Consider the following 24000-nt stretch of genomic DNA (forward strand, 5'->3'; position numbering starts at 1 on the left):
TAGATAGATAGATAGAGAGAGAGAGAGAGAGAGAGAGAGAGAGAGAGAGAGAGAGAGAGAGAGAGAGAGAGAGAGAGAGACTCACAGACATATATATATATATATATATGTATATATATATATATATATATATATATATATATATATATATATATATATATATATATATATATATATATATATATATATATATATATATATATATATATATATATATATATATATATATATATATATTATATATATGTATCTATATATATATATATATCTATATATATATATATATATAATCAAGTGTGTAAGTATACGCATGTATGTATGTTTACTTATAACTCGAGGGTCACGTGATGTCTAAATGCAAAGTACCACAAGAAAATGATAAAACAGAGCGATATTCCCGTCTGGTTTCGTCTCAAGGCATTTTTAAGAGAACTGTTGGTACATGGCAGAATAATTTACAGTCTGTATGCTAGGGTGATAAACAGTAAAAATCATTGACAAACGCAGCTGGTGTAGTAAACTTTTTATTAGAAAATAAAAGTGTTATTTACAACGAGCTGTTCCTCCACCTGCATTTACTCCCCGTGGACATTCACGAAAAAATCTTTCGGATTCTGTCAAATATTTCTTTTAAAAAATTAAATTCATTTGTATTACGTCAACGTAACAGAGTACACCATCATCGGGCCTTTCCAGATTATGTTATGAATATTTGCTATAATCCGAAAGGAAATTGCGCTGCGCTCTTCTCTGCGTGAACATTTTTTATGCTGTGTAATTATTTTTTCCATTAGTATCCTTGATCACCTGCATTAAGTAATTTTCCCAGTTGGTTTTTTTTTCGAGAGCAGAAAATTAAGCAAAATTATTCCGTAAAATCTAATGTGGTTTACATAAATTATATTGACACGAAAATGGACTTTATTTCGTTGGTTAAATGGGTGCCATCGTAAAAGTTAATTATGGAGATAGCAAATCATTATAATTTGCAGTTTTGGGATTGTCTTATACACTGAAGTAATGATTGATTCAAGTTTAAGTACCAGTGTTTGTCAGACAACAGTAATAAAGTAAAGAAAAAGTTAACCCCATCCATGTATTAAAATTATTCCTTGTATGTAGCCCAGATATATGAATATTAGTACTATTTTATGAGACGATGCATTGAGAACGGTAAGTGGGATTTTGTAGTGCTAACAACGGGAAGCATTTACGCAGAAAACTGATTTATGTTATTCAGTAATAACTTCAAAGACAAACAACAATACAGTGAAAAGGCACTTATAAAAAACTCCCCTGACAAAAACAAAAGTTGTGTATATCAAATCCCACATAATTCATGTGGCTAATTTTATATAGATCAATCTAGAGCATTTTTGGAAAAGAGAATATGGTAAGATATTCATGTTATTTCTTGTAGAGGAATTAAGAATATGTTGGAACGTAATATAATGGAGTCATAGGCAGATGTATACGTTGGATCATATAATTTTAAAAGAATTTGCAAAATCTTCAGATTTTAAGGAGCATAATTAGTTACCTATGTATTTCCCTTTAGGAACTAACATCGGTGCAGATTCAGCTGTATGCCCAAAAAAAGAAATACACAACCCACGTTTTTATTATTTAGAATGCCTACTCGGTCTGTAATAAGCGCTTTGATGTGATAGAATATGCTGCTTTTCACCTCAGTGTATTTATTCAAATTCCTGCTAACACATTCCATTTCTCTTGAGGCAAAATAGGTCGGAAATATAAATTCTTGTCTTTTCTTCCTTTTCTTATATTGATACAAATCTGTATATATACTGTATGTATGTATACTGTATATACATATATATATATATATATATATATATATGATATATATATATAGATATATTAAGCTACAAATATCGTTTAATGCCCAATTCACTCTACCTTGGGAATGATATATGCTGAAGGGGAATTTTAAATAAGTGATTCGGTGCTAGGGAGATTCGAACTCCCGACGACTGGGAACCGACCACTACATTGACGATTTTACTGTTCTGCAAGAGATGTAGTCGTCAGTTCCCAACCAGTCGGGAGTTCGAATCAGTCTGTTGAAGTACTTTTCACTTTTGTAATTCCCTACGGTGTAAGTCACTCCCGAGGTAGAGTGAATTTTATATAAACGACATTTGTAACTTGATTATTGTGAAATATAAAAAATGTTTTCTTTAATAAACACAGTCTCTCTCTCTCTCTCTCTCTCTCTCTCTCTCTCTCTCTCTCTCTCTCTCTCTCTCTCTCTCTCTCTGTGTATTTCATTCATTCTCTTATAATGGTTTATTATATTAAAAAATTCAAGTTGCGTTACATGTGAAAAGTGAACTGGAGTACTCCCATACCTGATATCGCTTCATCTTTTCTTCATAAACACTGGGTTGGATGAAATAATGGATATTCCTGTAAACAACATTCTTGCTTGTGTTGTTTGTTAGATAACACGTCACAACAATGGCGTTTTCGTCGAGAATCGTTGTAGTGGGGTTGATTATAGGGATACTTTCTTTCAATCTGCCCGCAGAAATAAAGAAAAAATTAAAATTTTCAAGAACTATGTGATTCATATATATATATATATATATATATATATATATATATATATATATATATATATATATATATATATATATATATATATATATATATATATATATATATATATATATATATATATATATATATATATCTCGGATATGCACGAGGAAAATTATACATTAATATAAAATACTTTGAAAAATACATATTGAAAAGTGTGCTTTCACTGGTTACTGTTAGCTTAACCAGACTAAAACAAAATACGGCGTATGTTGAAGTAGGACGAGAAGAAAGGAATTAAATCATAAGCAAACGTTGAAGTGTGATTGGTTTAAATGTGTAACCGTTAATTGAGAGGTACAACTATCAATAAATCATGGAAAAATTCATATCATAAAAATCTTGTTAGTCACTTTATAATTTAACACTTGTGAGAATATTCCTAGTTTAGAATTTTCTTCGTATAGTAGAGGGCTCAGGTGCGAGGAATATTGCAGGATAGGGTGGCGCCAACGACTCCTGTGAAAAGAGAGTTTTGATATCTGCATTCGTGCTGATGCAAGCATTGATGTGATAATATTCCTGAATGCAACACTTATAATAGTATTTTTAAAAATCGTTTGTAGTGATATTAAAGTCTTTTCTAAAGCCAAGCGTTGATTCTTATTGTGGCAGCTATACGCTACAGCTGACATGTTAAATCCTATCCTGTTACCTTCATCTAAACTAATTGTTCTCACTACATTATAGTTATTCCCTAACTTGCATTCACACCTATGCTCACCTAATCTGATTTCGGAACCACGCCATTTTCATTTAGATATGAATTGTCACAATCTAAAGAAGAGATACAACATACGCTGTAATTACAGCTTTGGCACTATCCCTGCACTCATTTCTTACCCGTCTGTCTCTAAGCGTATTAGGAGGATACGTAACCAATCGCCTTCGTCCATACGGCCATTAACTTCATTTAAAAACTCATGGATATCATCAAATAATCAGTTTAAGGGAGAACTATATTGTCATACTGGGAAGGACCTTTACATTGCTTGATTATACCAAGCCTTGTAGACTGGTCAAACAAGTTCAAATAAAAAAAGATTGTATATGGCTTATTTTTCAAGCGTTCAGAATATGTAGTCCATTTCATTAAAAAACATGGAGTTGCAAATGTTCTGGCACGAAGAAACATATAATTAATGTTAAGTTTAATTCTTTTTGAATGATAAGAATAATAGCGAATTTGGTTTTATGTGTGTGTGGGGATGCCCCAGATAATGTTAATTGAAACTGATGTGTATCCAGTATGGGTCGCTAATACTTCTACAAAAGGTAATTTGCCCCCTGTTTCACATTCAACTGTGAGTTTATGGTAGGAAAAATATTGTTTATAGCCGTAAAAATTGGGTGTAAGAATTTCCCTATTTTTTTTAGAAGAGATGAAATGTCATCGACAAAGTACCTGTTTTGTATTCTCAGGTGATGGTTGGATAAAATTTCTTTCCATGAACTTCATGCACAGATTTGCAGAAATAGTTGAGAGGAGATGATCCCAGAGCCACACCGAAGTTTTGATGAAAGTACTCCTCGTTAGAAGTGAAAACAGTCGCGTCGACGAAGCTTCAAATTAAAACACATACCTCATCTATAGGAACAGGAGGGGAGAAGATACATCGATAACGCATGAAGGCTTCTGATAGATACGTAAGGTAACCTATGAAACCCCCTACAATAGGTTATTCATTGTTAAGTCTATGAAGATGTCAAGAGAATCATTTCTCCCCTCTAACAACGATTTCAAGAAGTTTATTGTCAATAAACTTGGTGCTAAATTACCACAGTGTTGTTATATTTAGGTGCACCTTGAGTCCTATAATGAGTACCTGTGTCTCTCCTCAATCTGAATTGACGGTATGGCTATCAATTTTCCTAAGTCCTCCCTTAGGGAAAATGTGCAGGTCGCATATACATCATGCCATGGAGTTTCAGGAAAGGCTGCGGATCTTCGTCCAATTTAAGGGAGACTTTTTGATTCTCGATGTCACTATATTATTTACTAATGCTGTTTTGGATTTCGTAACTGATAACTTGAAGCAAATAGCAGAGTAAAGTATCTTCTCCAACAAAACTTAATATAGTTGTTAATATATTTTTTCATGCCGTAAAGATTTGTGACCATATTTTTCATAATGAAAAAATTAACCACAGAATTTTTTAGAACATAGGCTATCCATAGTTTCTTGTAGTAATTGTTTGACCAGAGCTCACAAAATTTGGTAAAATCCGGGACCAACAACATCCTTTCTACGATATATCAGTATAGCTCTCTCCAAATCTGAATAAGTTGATGATATACATAAGTTTTTAAATGAAGTCAATGCTTATACACACGAGGACAATAATATACCTGGAAACAAACTAGCGGTAGGCTGGTGCAATGGTCGTTCAAATGACCTAGCCTTTACATTGTTTCCCCCGGTAAGCCATATGTAGGTGAAACTGGGTGCTGTCCCGGCATTAGATTCGACAAATATAACCTTGCATGTAGGTTAGGGAAAAACTATAGTACCGTGGCGACACACTGGGCCTGATATTGCACCCAAGTAGACAACAGGATAGAATTTTACCCATAAGCTGCAGAGTTTAGATGCTGAAATAGAATCAATAATGATATTAGAAAGGGCCATAATGTCATGGACCAATACCTTGCATAATAATGAAAGATTAGGAAGATATGTGTACAAATGTTTGTATTTACATGAATTTTGGTAACAACCACACTGCAAACTGATTTTTGTCTCGTACGAGAAGACGACGAATGATATCCCAGTGTTGCATGTATTGTTCTGCGTTAAGATCAAGGGAGTTGTTGCACCGAAGCACATGGCAACTGAGTCATGTTTAAGATTAAATTGCTCTGATCATGTATTGTTCTAACACGCTAGTTTTGGCCCCAAAACATTTTCCTTAGGAAGTGGCGTCATCTTCCTTTTCTAGAATTTCCTCTTGTATCTCGTTCCCAGAATGCCTTAATAATGACGTCATCTGATTGTTTCACTTCTAGCTGGAATCGTAAAAGTTTGCTCATTCTGATTTCAGAGATGTTTTGTGTGGTCTCTCTCTCTCTCTCTCTCTCTCTCTCTCTCTCTCTCTCTCTCTCTCTCTTTTCAAAAGAGAGCATTTATTAGTGTAAAATATTTGTGTGGTCATTGATATTAATCTTAGCTTTTGAGATCTGATATAGAAGTAAACGTGTATGTATTTGTAACGGCGCTTATCAGAAGTGTGTTTTGTGAATCTCGAGCAACTGCATATGGAGTAAATTTTGTGAAAGTATTCACAAGTTTGTGTAAGGTAAAGTGAATTTTACTTATTATTCCCATGGTATAATAAGGTATGTTGAGGTTTTTGCCTTAATGAAGTTTTTTTGGTAAATCTTTTGTGTATTTTTGTATGTTTTTATATTTGCAATCTCTTAATTTTTCACATTTTATATAGTAGTGATTTAACATTTATTTACTTAGCATTTTACCTATTTCTTGATAATTTAACATTGCATACTTGGTTTAATTTTCTTTTACTTAGATTTTCTTTTCAAATCTGAAGTATTTCTGAATAGTTTAAGTTTTGCCTGATTAATTCAATTTCTTGATAAATTAAGCTTTGTAACGTAACTCAAGAATTAATTAAATTTTTAGTTGTTTTCAAGTAATAGTAAATTTTTTCAGATTGTGAATTCTAATTATAAATTTTGAATATAAAAATAAATTTTTGTATTTAATATTTTTACAACAGTGTTTCATGTAGTGGCTGCCAGTGATAGGATTAAATGTGTGCATAAGGCATAGTGATAAACATGTTTTGTTCCTTTAATTTTGCTGAAGTGAATTAAAACCAGGGAAACAGTTAAAGTTGTCTGATGGAGTGATGCCCTTCAATTGAGTATATTTCTTGTTAAATTTTTGAATTCTGTGATTAGTTGTGTAATAAACAGGTACTTGAAACTCTTCATGACAATATATATATATATATATATATATATATATATATATATATATATATATATATATATATATATATATATATATGTATCCCTAGAACGCGGTCGTTGGCAATAGTGCTATGAACACGGTCATGGGGTATATTGAACCCCATTTTGGAAAATAAAAAAAAATAGTTGTAATCAAAATTTATTAAATATAAAAAAATGACAAGAATATAGAACGTTTCTACTTCCATTTCCCTTGAGATTTAAGTTAATACTGTGGCAAAGTGAATATGTAACGGGCAACTCAAAAAAATACTAAAAATAGCCAAGTTCACTACATTACCAAATCAAAAAATTTCTGAAAAATCTAAAACTACAGTTGAAGTCTTGAGCGATGACCCACACACACTCAGGTCGTAGGAGCCTCAGCTACGGGAATCACAGCCTCCTGGTAGCAACACACACACTGTAAGGGAGAGCGTAAAAAAAAAAAAAAAAAAAAACGGGGATTTTTTGTGAGTGAAAAAATAGTGATTTTTGAAGTAACAAATTTTTTTATGTTTTTGGTTGCTGTATCGTTGTCTATAAATACCAAATAATCGAAAAATTACATGTTTTATGTTTTGTGTGCACACAGACAATGGTTTTTCAATAAAAATATTGTTTTACATTTCTTTACCACTGTAAATGAAAAAAAATTTTTCCCAAAAGTCAAAGAAAGACGTATATTCTCTAAATATTTATTTTACTGTTTTCTGCCATTGTAAATGAGCAGAAAGTGAAAGATTTCAAAGTTCTTACCTTTGTGTACTGATTACTGCTGACAATCCCTGCAGAATGGGTAGATGTGGCGAAGGCACACTGGGTTCCCACAGCCAGTGCACAGGTGTCGGGTCTTCCTGTCCTCGTTCCTGGGACACAGTGAGCAGCGAATCATGGGAGCTCTGCTGTCAGTCATCACCACACGGCCTGCTGAAGCAATGCTGGGGATGTCGCAGACAGTACATATAACCTTCTTGAGGTCAATTGACATCTTTGGAGTGTTGGTCAACCTCTTTTCTGCCCTTGGTTTGATAGGGGCCACTGCCAACTGCTGCATATATGTGCGTCTGGCCATTGTAGAACCACCTGTCCTCTGCTGGTTTTCATTGTATATTATCCACGAGTTGATAACACAGCAATTTATCAACCCGTAGAAGACACACATGGGCCATTGTTTTGTCTTTCGACCAACTGCATTGAAGGAGCACATCTGGTCGAATGTATCGACCCCACCCTTGGTCTAATTATAAAAAATGATGATCTCAGGCTTCCCATTTGGCATGATAGATGGATGAGTGCATTGTCGACATAAGATGCACCAATTTCTTCTTGGTTCTTGATGTGTCTTTCAGTATGAGAGTAAAGTTATATTGTTGGAGTATAAGAAAGCACTTGAACCTGGCCTCCGATTTGTTGTGCCCTTCATTTCCAAAGGTATCTCTTTCTTGTTTACTCTCACATTGCCAACATGGGTCATGCTGCAGTTCATCAGGAGATCGGTTGCTAGTGGCACTGACATGAACCAACTGTCCGTGGTGACGTTTTTGTTGGTGTAGTGGTAAGGCGTGGTAAGGTCTTTGGCAAACTGATGGCCAAGGCTATGCCAGCCCGGGATCTGGTGCCTTGTTTCCCCAGTTAGGGAATTCCACCTAGCTTGTGCTTGCTGCTGTTATCGTTTACAAAGACAAGCTTTATTCCTTATTTACCCAGTTTGCTGGGAATATACATACGGAATGGGCAGTTCCCACAGAAGGCCAGCAGCTGCTCATCCACAGTTAGGTTTTCATGAGGGACATACATTGTGCCACAGTTCACAATTAAGATGTCCCATACCTTACCCCAATACACTTACAGTGACACAGTTAAAGGGTATATAATACCCCATACATTTTTATATGTTAACACGGCACAGGGTAAAATATACCTGATGCACTCACTACACAGCCCCATGAATGCACTAGCACCGAAACACTACCTTCCACAACAGCAGCACAAAGGCAAATGAAGCTACAGGGAGACCCAAGAGGCTCACTCCTAGTACCAAGCCGGGGCAATATGAAACAAAGAAACTCGGTATCAGATACCCCACGACCGTGTTCTACGGATATATACTACATACACACATACGTATAATGGCACAAGGACCGTCTATTCACTGGCATGGATTTTAAAGTAGTGTTTTTTTTTTTTTGTTTAAATAGATGGAACCTTCTGATTGCAGAGCCAGTGGTTATAGAGAGGATGAAACTGGCACTGAACAGCAACTCATCTGATATTCAACTAGCCATTGTATAATTTCTTCCCCCTCGACTTGGAACCACCTTGACGTTGCAAGGGAACTCTTGAACCCCAGAAATTTGTTCCCGGGTTCAAGTCCAAGAGTCTTATATATTTTTACTTATTTATTTAGTTTAAATTTGTGGAATTTTCCATTTTTGTTAAAATTTATTGGACCTTATAAATAGAAAAAGATATCACAGCTGGTCCTAGGTTTATATCCAAAGCTAGATAGTGGGAACTGTGGTAGGACCATCAACTACCTGATAATGTTTGGACCTGCGAGATACAGATTGATAGCTCAAGGGTGGAACTATTCTGTGGGGCTGAGCCACGGATTCCAGGCCAGTCTGGTTCCGGGGATAGGACTCTTGACATTCTATTCGGTTTGCCTCTAATATGATTAGGGTGGGGATGATTGTATTCTGGTAATAGCCTCTGTCCTAGCAAGCAGGTTTGGCTTACACTTGGGCTACTCTAATTGTGTTGTGCCATCCCCTGTGGAGTAGGGTAGGGGTGCGGACATTTGGGAGTCAGCTCTCACTTGTGCCATTGGTGGAAGAATGAGCTCCATGAAAGGCTGATATCTTTTTAAGGTTTTCAGTTTTTCTTATTTTTTCACTCTGATCTCTATGAGTAGTAGCTATAGAGATTCGAGTACCCCTGGGCCCTTTGATGGTACTGTCTTGGAGCAGTTGACGACCGCTGCTCCAGTACAGAGCAAATCTTCTGGCATGGACATGGACAATTCCCATGGTTAATCCAGTTATTCAAAATCGGGTGGTATTAAAACTTCCATACCGTATAAAACACCCAAAAAGAGTAACCAACATGACCCAATCTTGACTAACTTCGACTCCCTCTTTGGGAGTGGAAGTTGGTGAAGGTTTCTAACCATGGAAACAGAACAGCAAATTTCAGCCCTACAGTTGGAAAATGTTGTTCAGACAAATAAAAGAAAAGACGTGGCTCATAGAAGCCACAATTAAAAACCGATCTGAAGGCTATGACACTATGAACATCATTCAGGGTACTGTTGTACCTCCTGAAAATAATAACGAACTGGTCGAGAAGAATATGCTGTTGGACTCCCTTAAAATTAGATATCCCAAAGTTCAAGTGAACAGAATGATAACATATTAAGAACTGCAAAAATAAAATTTGAAGGTCAAGACCTACCTCAGAAAATAAAAATTTTGGGTCCAAATAGAAAACTGAGACCTTATGTTCCAAAGCCAGGACAATGTGAAATTTGTAGTAAATATGGGCACACGAAGTAAAATTGTCGAAATAAACCTATATGTGCTTACTGTGGATCTGACGAACATGCCACACAATGGAAATGTACTGTAGTAGCCCAAAGTGTGTAAACTGTGGGCAAGATCATCACTCAAGGTCCAAAGAATGCATGTATTAATACAGAATTAAAAATCTTACAAGAGAGAACTGGGATGTCTATAAATGAAGCTAAATTAGAATTGAAAGTTAGAGGAATTCAAGCTCGATCTAAGAAACATACATTTTCTTCAATAACAAAAACCAATAATGAAGCAGAAACGCATACAGATAGAAGTAACAAAACAAAGAAAAGTAAATCTCAAGTAGAAATTATTGCTTTGCAGAAAAAAACTAAAATGGTAAAGACTAAAGAAACAGGTATAAATGATATGGATAATATTTTATCAAATTAATTTTAAATATTAATGCAGATAGGAGCACAAGAAGATATTACTACAGAAATAGGAGAGGAAAGTTGTGATAAAAAAGACCTTTAGAGAGAACACCACCCAAAACGAAGAAACCAACTATTATTAGGGAAACATCGGTTAAACCAAAGATAAAGGATATGAAGAAAGAACAAAAACAAAAACGAGCTAAGAATGTACCTTTATCTCCTAAAATAATAGTAAAACCTATGGCAGCAGATATCCAAAATACCGAAGAAGTTGAAGAGAACCATACCATAGATAACAATGAGTATGTCAAAGGAGGAGAGGTTACTCCATCTCCAGTAATTGGTACAACAAAAACAAATGAAACAAGAAATATACATTATAACATATGTGGATGTAATTATTGTTTCGTTGAATTGTGCAATAACAATAAAAACAACAAAAGATAGTTTAACAAACTTATAAGAAATTTTGTGAAATATGGGAAAAAACAGACCACTGGTTTGAGCACCCATGAAAAAGGTTGCATTGAGCACTTGATATATTACAAAGAAAATCAAATAAATGTCTTGAGTAAATTACTAGAAAAAATCCAACTTGATAATGTCTTGAGTAAATTACTAGAAAAAATCCTACTTGATAATACAAAAAAAATAAAGAAAGCAAAACTCGACCACTATAACATAATATTTTCAATAACTATATTATACAATGGTACGTAAATGGTCTAAATACCAGATTACATCTCGAAGAAATACAACGATTACTAAAAGAATATGAACCAATGATATTACGTTTACATGTCAACAAAACTGTTAGGTAAATACACCTTAGAAACTACACAAGGGGAAGAAGGAAATTTAGGAACAGCCATATATGTGCATAAAGTAATTTATGACGAAGTACCTGTCAACATTACTGATTTGCAAATATCAGGTATTCAAATTCGAATAAAACACGATAGTTATGTAATTTATAATTTATACAACTAACCTAATAAAAATTACGACATTGATAAACTTAAAGAATTACTTAACAATACCAAAGAACCTACGTTAATAGCAGGTGATTTTAATGCTTACAACCAAATATGAGACTATAATTGTACAAACTCAAATAGAGCGGGAAGTAAAGTAGAAGAATTCATGGATCCAAATATCATGTGCTGTATAAATGATGACGAAGTCAGCACTTATTAAAAAACACATGGAACGTTTTCCTCAGTAGATGTAACTCTATTTGCCTCAAGTATAGTAGGCAGATTAGATTGAAACACAGTTAATGACTTGTACACCAGTGATCTGATCCTGCAAAACGTGTCCCCTCTCTATAATATTTATAAAGCAGATTGGGAGCGATATGAAATGCACACTAGGAATATCCCACCATTTGAATATTTAAAAGAACATAAAGAAACTCATAAATTTCTCGTTGATTTTATAAAAATGCTGGTGATAAAGCAATATCAAAATCAAAACCTCATCCAACAAAACAAAATTCCATGGTGGTCCAATAAGCTAACAGAATTAATAAATATAAAACGCTTAGTAAGACGACTTGATAATTTAAATAAAATATTCAACAAAATTAACAAAACATTACCCATATTGGAAGGAACTTTACAAAAAATGACCATATTACTAGGAATTGATACATTAAAATCTCTATACAAGAAAATAGCTGCAGAATTTAAAAAAAGAGGTAATTCAAGGAAGAACCATTTCATGGAGGAAATATGTATCAGATCTCTCTAATAATGTTTCCATACAAAAAATATGGGGAAAAATCAGGAAAATAAATGGTACCCATGTTAAACCAACTAGACATGCCATATTAAAATATTAGATATTATTGTAGAAAATTTTATATGGAAGAGTTGGAATATGGTCTGTTGAACAGCAATAAATTTGCTTCTGGAGGTGACAATATTTGTTTTGAGATGATGTGTCACGTAGCACCTTTGGCAAAGTCGTACCTTTTACAATTCTATAATCATTTATGGATTAGAAAATTATTTCCTGATGAATGGCGAAGTGCTATAATAATTCCTATCTCCACACCTGGAAAGGATCCAAGTGATGTAAATAATAACAGACCAATTTCTTTAACAAGTTGCTTATGCAGATTACTAAAGAAAGTGGTAAATGCCCGACTGGCGTGGCACATTCGAGAAAATAAAATTCTAACTCCCACCCATTTCGGGACACAATGTAACAGATCTACACTGGATTCTCTATCTAACTTGGAAGACCACATACGCAGAGGATTTGAACGAAAACAGATTACTGTAGGTGTCTTTTTTGACGCTGAAAACGCATCCGACATTACATGGAGGTATGCAATAATAAAGTTATATAAAAACCCAGGTTTATCAAAAACTTTCTGACATATCGCACTTTTCAGCTGAGAATTGATGATGTATTGTCAGATACATTTCCACTTGAAAATGGTGTTCCACAAGGAAGCGTCCTTAGTGGCACACTGTTTACATTAACAATAAATGATATCAGTAATAACCTACCTTTTGGAATGAAAAGTAACTTGTGTATGGATGATTTTGCCATTAATTATTCAGCATCTCGAATAAAACATGCAGAACGAATCATTAATAAAAGCATAATAAAAATAGATGAATGGAAATCATCTGTAAGCTTTAAGTTTTCCATAGAAAAACTCAAGCAATCATGGTTTATAAAAATAAAAAGTGGAAAAAGGTGAAGAAATAGATTTAAAAATCAGAAACCATAGTATACCAATTAGCCCAACAGCAAAGTTTTTGGGATTAGTGTTTAATACGCACTTGGACAGGAAAGCCCACCTAACATACATGAAATCAAAATGTAAAAGAGCATTAAATCTAATTAAAAAACTATCGGACACTACTTGGGGAGCCGATAGACATACCCTTACTGTACTGTACAAAGCAACAGTGTTGTGTATTATTGATTATGGAAGCGAAATATAAAGCTCAGCATCAGACGCAACGCTGAAAACGCTGGATCCAATTCACAACGAAGGCATTAGAATATGTTCAGGAGCCTTTAGACAATCACCAACCTCATCTTTGCAAGTCGAATGTGGTGAACTACCAATGTCTCTCCATAAAGAGTTTGTAGCAATGAAGAGTGCCCTAAGAATTGAGAGATGTATTTATAAAAAATCACTCACCACCTCGCCATGTTAGACCTAGAAGATTGTTTCAGTAGTAAAAGTACCTCCTCCTTGGACTATGAATAAATTGAGAATTTGCGCACACTTAAAATATTTATAAAAAAATACTCGTACCCCAGAACACCATAGACAACATACAATAGAACATTTAACCCGTAAAGGTCCACATTACGCAATATACACAGATGGATCTAAATCACAATACGGAACTGGATCTGTTGCAGTATCCCAAGACAAAGCGTATCAGTTCTCTCTACATGATAATGTCTCAGTATTTACAGCTGAGTTGTGTGCAATAGCATCAGCCATAAAAATAATTAAAGAAACCTCATGTAATAATTTTGTGATTTATAAGCGACTCTAGAAGCACTATAGAAGCCTTTCAAGTTACAAACCAAAAAATAACACTACAACAAATTAAGTTATTACTCTATAAGTTGCACAATGATGGGAAAAATATAGAAATATGTTGGATCCCTGCCCATGTGGGGATTAAGGGGAATGAAGAGGCTGATAAAGCATCAAAAGAAGCAGCTTATATGACAAGTTCAAATGTATATATCCCTATTAGTGATTATTTAACACACACAAAAATAAGTATTATAAATAAATGGCAAAATTAATGGAATGAAGAACCTGAAAATAATAAATTGAAGCAAATAAAACCTGTTGTTAGAAAATGGAGTTCACCATGCCAAAGAGAGAGACATGCTCAAGTAATTCTGTCACGTCTCCGAATAGGCCATATTCGTTTGACACATGACACTTGATGAGCAGCCCACATGCACCAGCTCCCGAATGCTCAGAATGAAAGTGATAATAACAACTAAACGTGTATTATGTGAAAGTCCGAAATATAACCAGCAACGGTTGTCAACTTTCGGAAACAGGTCGATTGTCGAAATTTTATCAGAATCTGCAACAATTTCAGTTGTCGAAATTTTTATATTTATGAGGAATAGTAAATTAATTGATAAAATATGAAGTAATTTATGAAAGTACAAAAACCATCGGGTTATTTGATAAGTAAATAATTAAATAAATAAAAAAATCCGAATTTTGAAAACATTAATTTATTCTGCGTTTTATTTTTTTATTGTACAGATTTAAACGTGAGTAAATGTATTTAGTGTGTGCGTGTATTCTAGTGTGGAAGCATATGCATTTTGCAAATTATTTTTAAAATTTCGTTTTTCATTCATCATTTAGTCCCACTGCTTGGCCTGTGGCCTAAACCTGGTACGCCCCTTCATTTTAATCCTTCGGGGTAGCCCTATGAGAGCCGTTAATCAGCTCAGTGGTCTGGTTAAACTATTTTGATAATTAGTAATAATAATGTTTCTTAAAATGTACACAAAAAGTTGGTTAACAATTTACCTTTTTTGTTCGCGTTTTTTTATATCTATGTTTTTAAGATTCATTTTTAGGTTCACTTGTTGTTTGTATGTTTTGTTACAGTTGTACCTAGGTAATACGGTTCATTTTATTATAATCTGAGTTATTTTTCTTTCTGTCAGTTTTAAAGCCTGATGATGAGCTTATATACCTCGAAAGCTTGCTAAAAGAAGTGTTCTACCTGCCCTTGGCAATAATATTTATCGTCAAGCTACGATCTCCAAGTAGCGGTCTTATTACTTGTATATATGTACACATATATGCATACATACACACACACACACACATATACATATATATATATATATATATATATATATATATATATATATATATATATATATATATATATATATAGATAGATAGATAGATAGATATATAGATATATACACATAAATACAAAAATAGAAGGAGAAAGAGAAGCATTAACGTTTACTCACTTTTGTCTTCTGTCGGCTTGGCCATTATAATTTCGTGGGTCTTGGTTTATCCTGACAATACCTTGGTAGGAGCAATTGAGTTGTTCCCAAGTTTGGAGTCCATACTGCCAGATCATGTCCAGTTTGAACTTCAACAATTTATCCTCATCTTCAGTTAAGGGTGTCTTTGGGCTGCATGTTATCTGCCGGAATTAAGACTGGTAAGAGTGAATGCAGTAAAGTATACAGTATATGCAATATATATATATATACAGTATATATATATATATATATATATATATATATATATATATATATATATATATATATATATATATATATATATATATATATATATATATATATATATATATATATATATATATATATATATATATATATATATATAATCTCAAATATAAGGAGCCCATCGAACAAAACAAAGTATGGAAAATAAAAGCTATATTTCAGAGACCAAACTGTCCTTCTCCTCAGGCAAGTTTACCTGAGGGGAGAGAGTTTTGTCTCTGAAATATAGCCTTTATTTTCCATATTTTTAACGTTCCTATGGGCTCTCTTATATTTGATGGAATTCTGTTTTCAGAGAAAATATTTCACATTATATATATATATATATATATATATATATATATATATATATATATATATATATATATATATATATATATATATATATATATATATATATAGTCACTATGCATACCAAGTACCTGGTTATTACACAACTAATTTCAAAATTCGAAAATTTACCTCACTTCAGCCAGATACCTGAGCTCTCATAACAATAGAATTACGACTGTGTACTCTATAGGTAGCAGTGATCCCTTAAAAAACTTATTTATGACTTGAAAAAATCAAACTAAGTTTATCAGAATATGTGTGAGGTATCAACAATTAAACAAGAAATATTCTAGAGGAAAGGGGCATCACTCCATTAAATAACTTTAGCTGTTTCCCAGCTCTTATCTTACTTTAGCAAAACTAAAAGAACAAAACATGTTTATTGCTTGCCTTATGCACACACAATCAATCCTATTCACTGGTGGTCAATAAATGAAACACTGTTTTTCTAAAAATATTAAATACAAAAATTTATTTTTAAATTCAAAATTTATCAATAGAATTCACAATCTGAAAAATTTATTATTACTTGAAGATAACGCAAAACTTAATTAATTCTTGAATTAAATTATGAAGCAAAACTAATTCACAGGAATTTAAATTAATCAAGCAAAATTTAAGCTATCAAGAATTATTCAGGATTTGAAAAGAAAATCTTAATAAATGAAAAATTAAATCAAGTGTGCAATGTTAAATTACCAAGAAATATTTAAAATGCTACGTAGATAAATGTTACATCATAAACATAAAAAAATGTGAAAATATGAAGAGATTGCAATCAGAGAAAACACAAAAATACACATAAGATTTATCAATAATAATTTCACTAAGGTAGAATTTCCTAACTTATTATACCATGGTATTGATAAGTAAAATTCACATTACCTTACACAAACTTGTGAAAACCTCTGTAAAATCACTTGCTGCAGCTGCTTTACCACAAAACACACTTTTTTACCATGCGCCATTACAAATGAATTAATTTTACTAAATTCAGATCTCAAAAATTAACACTAATACGTGACCACAAATATATTATGTTAAAAGTAATCTCTTTTTAAGAAGGAGAGAGAGAGAGAGAGAGAGAGGGGGGAACCAAACTGATCGGTCTCAAGAATAAGAATGAATAGATTTCAGAATTCCAGTATCACATGAAACAATCACATGATGTCATTAAGGAATTTTGGTTCCGAGATACTAAAAGAAACGTTCTAGAAGCAGGGAGGTGACGTCATTAAAGCATTTTGGGTGTGAGATACGAGAGAAAGCTCTAGAAGGAAGGTGACGTCACTCCAGCAAAATGTTTTGAACCCAATCGGGACAAAACATGACGTAACTAAATCAAGACATGTTACTCTTTCTCTCAAAGTGGCGTACATGACTCGAAAAATGCACGTAACAATGCGAAATCACTCGAATTCTTTTCGTACGGGACGGATCTTTTACAGAAACATACTGGAATCCGCTAATTATGATTGACGTGTTTTATAAACAACACGAAAAACTGAGTTGATTTCCTAAACGAATCGGCAATTGTTATTCCAACCAGTCATCGTTAGCCCAAAACAAAGCGCTCTCTCTTATCTCAACTGATGACAATTGAAAGGAAACAAGTCTTCGCTGAACTCACACACACATGTTGCTCATACTACGTTACTATTAAAATTGTTTTATCAATTCTAAATTAAGCTATTATGTTATTTAAATCAGTTCTTTTGAGATCTATTATGATATTTCAATAATTATTATTATTACACATAATACATGATAAATAAAAGAGTAAATATATCAAAACTATAGGAGGATGTACATATTACATCATGAAAATTATATATATATATATATATATATATATATATATATATATATATATATATATATATATATATATATATGTAAATGTGTGTGTGTGTGTGTGTGTGTGTGTGTGTGTGTGTGTGTGTGAATCTAGCCTGTTGTCATCATCATTAGTCTCACCAATAAGGGGACGTTAATGAATTTTGGTAAATTAGGGCCTATTGGGCTCTGTTGATACCTGGTAATTATTTGTAGTGGGTTGCAGCCAGGGTAGAATAAATAAGTAAATATATATATATACTGATATATACATATTGGAGAAACAGCCTGCTAGTCCCCATTTACAAAGAAAAAGGGGACATCCAAGATTGTACCAACTATCGAGGCATAAAGCTGATGGCACATACCATGAAAATCTATGAAATAATAATAGAGGCAAGGCTAAGGGATGAAACATCTATAAGTGACGAACAGTTTGGGTTCATGCCAGGAAAAGGGACAACAGATGCCATCTTTGTATTGCGACAAGTCATGGAAAAATATAGAGAAAAAGGAAAGGAACTACATCTTGTATTTATAGATCTTGAGAAAGCATATGATCGAGTGCCTAGGCAGGAAGTGTGGAGGTGCATGAGGGAAAAAGGTGTCTCAGAAAAATATGTGAGGATTGTAAATGATATGTATAGAGAAGCAACAACACAGGTAAGAAGCTCAGTGGGAACAACAGACAAGTTTGAGGTGAAAGTTGGACTCCACCAAGGTTCTGCCATGAGTCCCTATATTTTTGATATGGTAATGGATGTGATAGTGTCTGGAGTGAAAGATCAGGTGCCTTGGAGTGTACTCTTTGCAGATGACATGGTACTAGTGACCACCAGTAAGGAAGAAGCAGACAGGAAATTGGAGTTGTGGAGAAGTGCATTGGAGGACAGAGGCCTAAAGATAAGCAGAGCAAAAACTGAATATATGTGGATGAATGGAGGAGACCAAGAGGGAAGCATCAACTTAGAGCAGGCAGAAGTAAAAAGAGCTTACATCCTTTAAGTACCTTGGGTCGTGTGTCACTGATTGTGGAGGGATGGAGGAAGAAGTGAATCACAGAATACAATCAGCTTGGTGCAATTGGAGGAAAACATCAGGTGTGTTATGTGACAAAAGATTTAATGTAAAGATGAAGGGAAAAATGTACAAGAGCATTGTCAGACCTGCGTTGATATATAGTTGTGAAACATGGCCTATGAAGAAAGCACAAGAGAGAAAGATGGAAGTGGCAGAAATGAGAATGCTGTGTTGGATGTGCGGAGTGACAAGAAGAGACAGGGTAAGGAATGACTTCATAAGAGGGACGGTGAAAGTTACAGAAATATCAAAGAAGCTGCAACAGAGACGATTACAATGGTTTGGACATGATATGAGAAGAGAGGAGGATTCTGTATGTAAAAAAACCATGAATATGGAAGCGCCTGGAACAAGGAGGAGAGGTAGACCAAGAATGAGATGGAGAGACACGATAATGTAACAATATATATGTGTGTGAGTGTGTATGTATGTATATACAAACAGCTCATATAGCTCTAGGCTTCATTATAGCTATCAAAAGGTCATCGAGGAGAAGGCATCAGTACATCTAATCAGTTTATTGAGGCCAACGGTACTTCGCTTCGAATTACATTATCAAGGCTGGAATTGACACAATAAAATAGCTTGAAAATTTACCAAAAATATACTAAAGTTAAATATATCACTAAAAAGACTCAGATATAACCTACCAATACTGATACAAAGAGTAACTAAAACATCTAAAAGATAAATATGGTAAGAAAAAGTTGAGGTACAGACCAAAATATAAATAAGCTATCAATTATGCGATAACCAGTTTTTTTAGAGGTTGTCTGGGTGTTTATGATAGAATGGTAGTTTTTATAAGGGAAGACTATAAAGTAACGAGTTCCTCTTCGTCTTGCTGAGATGCAGTGATCTTAATGATTGCATATGTTGAAAGATCTTCATCGCATAATTGATAGTTTGTGTATATTTTGGTCTGTACCTCAGCTTTTTCTTACCCTCTTGGTTTCTTAGGTGTTTTGGTTACTCTTTGTTCCAATTTGGGCAAGTCATGTCAGTGTCTTTTATTGTTGTATTATTTGACTTTTATATTTATATCTCTTTTGTAAATTTTTAAGCTATTTTAGTGTATCCATTTCAGCTTTGATAATGCAATGTGACATTGTGAAGCGCCGTCGGCGTCAATAAACTGTGACTAGATGTAATGATGCCTTTTCCTGGCTATCCAATATATATATATATATATATATATATATATATATATATATATATATATATATATATATATATATATATATATATATATATATATATATATATATATATATCATATTCAACTTACCTCTAGAGGCTTTTGAAGTTTGAACTTGGCAATGCTTGGGTGACTGACAGGAATATTTGGAATTGTACAAGTGGGTGTGTGGATCAGTAAATCTTCTGATGCACTTTCTGTAAAGATAAGTATAAGATTTATGTTACAAGGCATTTATATGAAGGATTTGTGCGTATTACAGTAAAGTTTGTGAAAATTAAAGGTTACTATTAGTATAACTCCTTTTTCTACAGCGTATGAGATATTGTTTACATTTTGCAAGGTAACTACAAACATTTAGGCAATAATAATGAAGTGCATGAAATACTTGATGATCTAGAGTGAGTTTTAATGTAATCTTTAGAGCAGTTGTTGATGTTGGCGCCAAAAGTTTAAGTATAGACTCAAAGGGGTGTTTCCGATTTTTAGGATGTAATACCGAACTGTCACGGCATGTAGATGATAGAAAATCGTTGGGAAGTCCTTAGGAATTTCGCCAGTGTTCTTTACGACCGTTTGCTAGTCAGGAGATATCTCATCTTTTCAGATTATAAAAAAAATGAATAAATTGATGCTCGAACATTTTTTTATATAAAACAGATCTTATTAGTGCATAAATTAGCTTTGGATGAATCGTAGCTGATCGTAGGACTTCGTAACTAGGTATTTCGTACCCTTTGTTCCCTGAGAGTATACTCACAAGTATGACTTACAGTACCATTTCTCAGATGGTGTATTGGTCCGTATTCCAGTATTGTTGTTATTATAAAAATCGTGGCTGAAGTCTTCAAGGTAGCCTTCATTTCGTTTTGGTTTAACGAGACCTTCAGATTGTAACTGTTCTTATCAGTTAAGTTCTCTTTCACTTTAAAATTCAGTTAGTGCCTTACCTCATTTGTGAGTGTAGTACAAAATTAAAACAAATATCGTTAGATTGAATATTTAGCACAATGGAATTACATGAATAAAAATTATTTAGTGCTTGTTTTTACAATTTCCACAAGCATCACCTTACTCTTTCTGTTTGGTGTGTGTGTGTGTCTGTTAAAGAACTTCCTAGTCTTATAAGTAATATTGTATGACTTTCAACTTTCAGTAGTAGTATTGTATAACTTACATCTAAGTCTTACGTAAGCATAACATTTACATATCTCGCCTTGCTGTTTTGAGTGTTTTCATTTTCTTTTTTCAAGCAATATTTCTTTCGCTTAATTTTAGCTCGTTTTTATGGGTAATTTTTTCTTGTTACCCGTATGTATTCATTCTTACACACATGCGCACCAATGCACTTTACCATTTTTATAGCTTTCATACTTTTCGTGGTATTCCTTAGCTCCACGACAAGAATGAACAATTATACTGAAAAGTTGTATAATCCTTGGTCAAAATATGTGCCAAACCTTGGCAGACTGCAGGGGATCGTTAGGAACATGTAGCAGTTCTTGATAATCCTCGACATCCGAGAGATGATGAGCTAAACAGCATAGCTCGGCATGTGTTTGCATGGTTCTTAGCAGATGAACCAAGAACTGTCAAGAATTTCGGCATCCAGTTCGGAAAGGTAGGAAATGTCCCCAAGATACACTTGATATTTTTTCCCTATTTTCTCTACAATACAGAACGAAACTTGACATAGGTTGTATTTATTTTTTAACCAGAAATTTGGTATCCATACCAAATGTTTTGGAAATTACCGTTTTATTTACTGAGATCAGATTGCTATAGAGCTAATGACAATATTTTTTATTTTGTGTTGTGAAATTTGTTGTAATAGTTTAATTATTATGATTTCTGGTTTTTTATACATACAAGTAAGATTTCCAAAAATATGTGAAATAGAGGCGTTCATGTTTCGGCATGTTTACTCACCATACAATTGTTCGTCAACGCATTCAGATTCACATTGCTCGTGATATTCCTTGTGTGTCAAAAACGTGCGTATGCTGGTGTTTTGATAGAAGTTCATACTGATGAAACCAGCGCCTAGTAGGACGAACAGGTATTTCCGGATGCCTGCGATTTAAGTAGAAGTACCTTCAGCTGTAGGATCCTCTTGGCCATTTTTATAACAACAAACATGAAATTATTTAAAAGAAAAATGTTTGGGTAGCCCTTTTAGTTAAGTAGGCATTAAAAACAATTCCCAGATAAACTTAACCATGTAAAAGTTACAATTTATACCAGTTATAGATTTTACTTAAAATTAGCATATGCAAAATAAGTCGAATCGTTCATTACGAGTGTTATATAAGAAATTATATTTGCCAATAGGCTCTCTACATACCTATATATTTTCACTATAATTTTCCGGTGAATAGAATCACTTGTTTTATCTTTCACCGTTTCTTCTTTACAGATATATAATGTACGAGTAATATAGATACATAATAGCAGACACCAGGAAAAGCAATAGATTGGGCTTTATAAATGACTTATCAGGTGGCCCGGATTGTAAGTGATTCGGGTAATTCAGATGTCACTCATCGGGGATCTGATTACTTATAGCCATGTCCATTCTTTTACCCTGATCGAGGTTAGTTGATATTTAGTTTTTAAGAGAAGACTGTAAAAAAATAAATTTTTCGAATGAAGTTACAGTAGTTTAATACAAGCATGACGTTAAGTTCCCCGTAAGTCAGGATTAATTATAGTAAAGATGCATGGCACAGAAAGAAGCTCGTCTAGATAGTAGCCTTAGTTTATAAAAACATACTGAACTATAAGTGGTAGCCCATTTGTAAATTAGTCGCTTTTGGTTGCGTGTAAAGAAAAATATTAACATTCGAAAACTTAAAAAGAGTTCCATAATGTTAACTAGAAATTTATTAGGTTTTCGCATCCAGATTTATTCAGAATACCGAAAAAACAAAGTTCGAATTGCATTGAAAACATTTAGTAAGTAAAGTCTATAGCGGACATGTTTATGACTGATTTGCGTTACAACAGAGCTGGATATAATTTGGCAACAAAGTTGTTATGTATCACAGCACATATCAAAAAGCCTTCTGGACCTGACTTATGTAACCATCTGAGGTCCCTAGCTGGATATTAATCGTCTGCAATCTGTATTGTTAATCGTTATCATTTTTAAGATTTTTTTACTATTCTCCATATAATTACTGGTATTACCATTATTATGAACTCTATTTTTTCTACTTCTTCAGCAACTGTGTGGATACTGCCGATTATTATTTTTAATATCACGTTATCTTATGTATCTAGATTGTGTGTATTGTATTTGTATACTCTGTGTATAGGGGCCTGAGCTGCAATAAAGAATATTATTATTATTATTATTATTATTATTATTATTATTATTATTATTATTATTATTATTATTATTATTATTATTATTATTATTATTATTATATCATCTGTCTTTCGGGAAGCCATTTGCTTCCTTGTAGAGCATCTACCATTGTTCTTGTCTAAATTTTTGTTTGATAGTCATTTGAGATATATTTCCTCATGATAGGTTATCTTCTGCTTGCTTCCCTATGTTTCATCTCCTTGATAACTCCTAGTTATTTCTACATTTCTACCTGTTAGTATTCTTTTCATATTCTGAACGAAAACATAGTTAACAAAAACTTTTCCTTAACACTTTCTGGTTTCCATGCATTCGTATTAATATTTTTCTACAAACAACGT

The 24000-nt window shown here is 33.4% G+C and overlaps 1 protein-coding gene across 3 annotated transcripts in view; it reads right to left on the bottom strand.

The window, feature by feature from the left end:
* LOC136828666 (uncharacterized) overlaps positions 1-24000 on the bottom strand; it is a 67953-nt gene that overhangs the window by 19841 nt on the left and 24112 nt on the right. For all 3 annotated transcript variants that reach the window (XM_067086732.1, XM_067086742.1, XM_067086753.1), the window contains 4 exons: positions 22219-22362; positions 20380-20486; positions 15555-15736; positions 2373-2541 (listed from right to left, as the gene is read on the bottom strand). In XM_067086732.1, the coding sequence (XP_066942833.1) occupies positions 2373-2541; positions 15555-15736; positions 20380-20486; positions 22219-22362 (602 nt within the window). The remainder of the gene's footprint in view (positions 1-2372; positions 2542-15554; positions 15737-20379; positions 20487-22218; positions 22363-24000) is intronic.

Source organism: Macrobrachium rosenbergii, chromosome 3, assembly GCF_040412425.1.
Source record: "Macrobrachium rosenbergii isolate ZJJX-2024 chromosome 3, ASM4041242v1, whole genome shotgun sequence".
Taxonomy (NCBI): Eukaryota; Metazoa; Arthropoda; class Malacostraca; order Decapoda; family Palaemonidae; genus Macrobrachium; species Macrobrachium rosenbergii.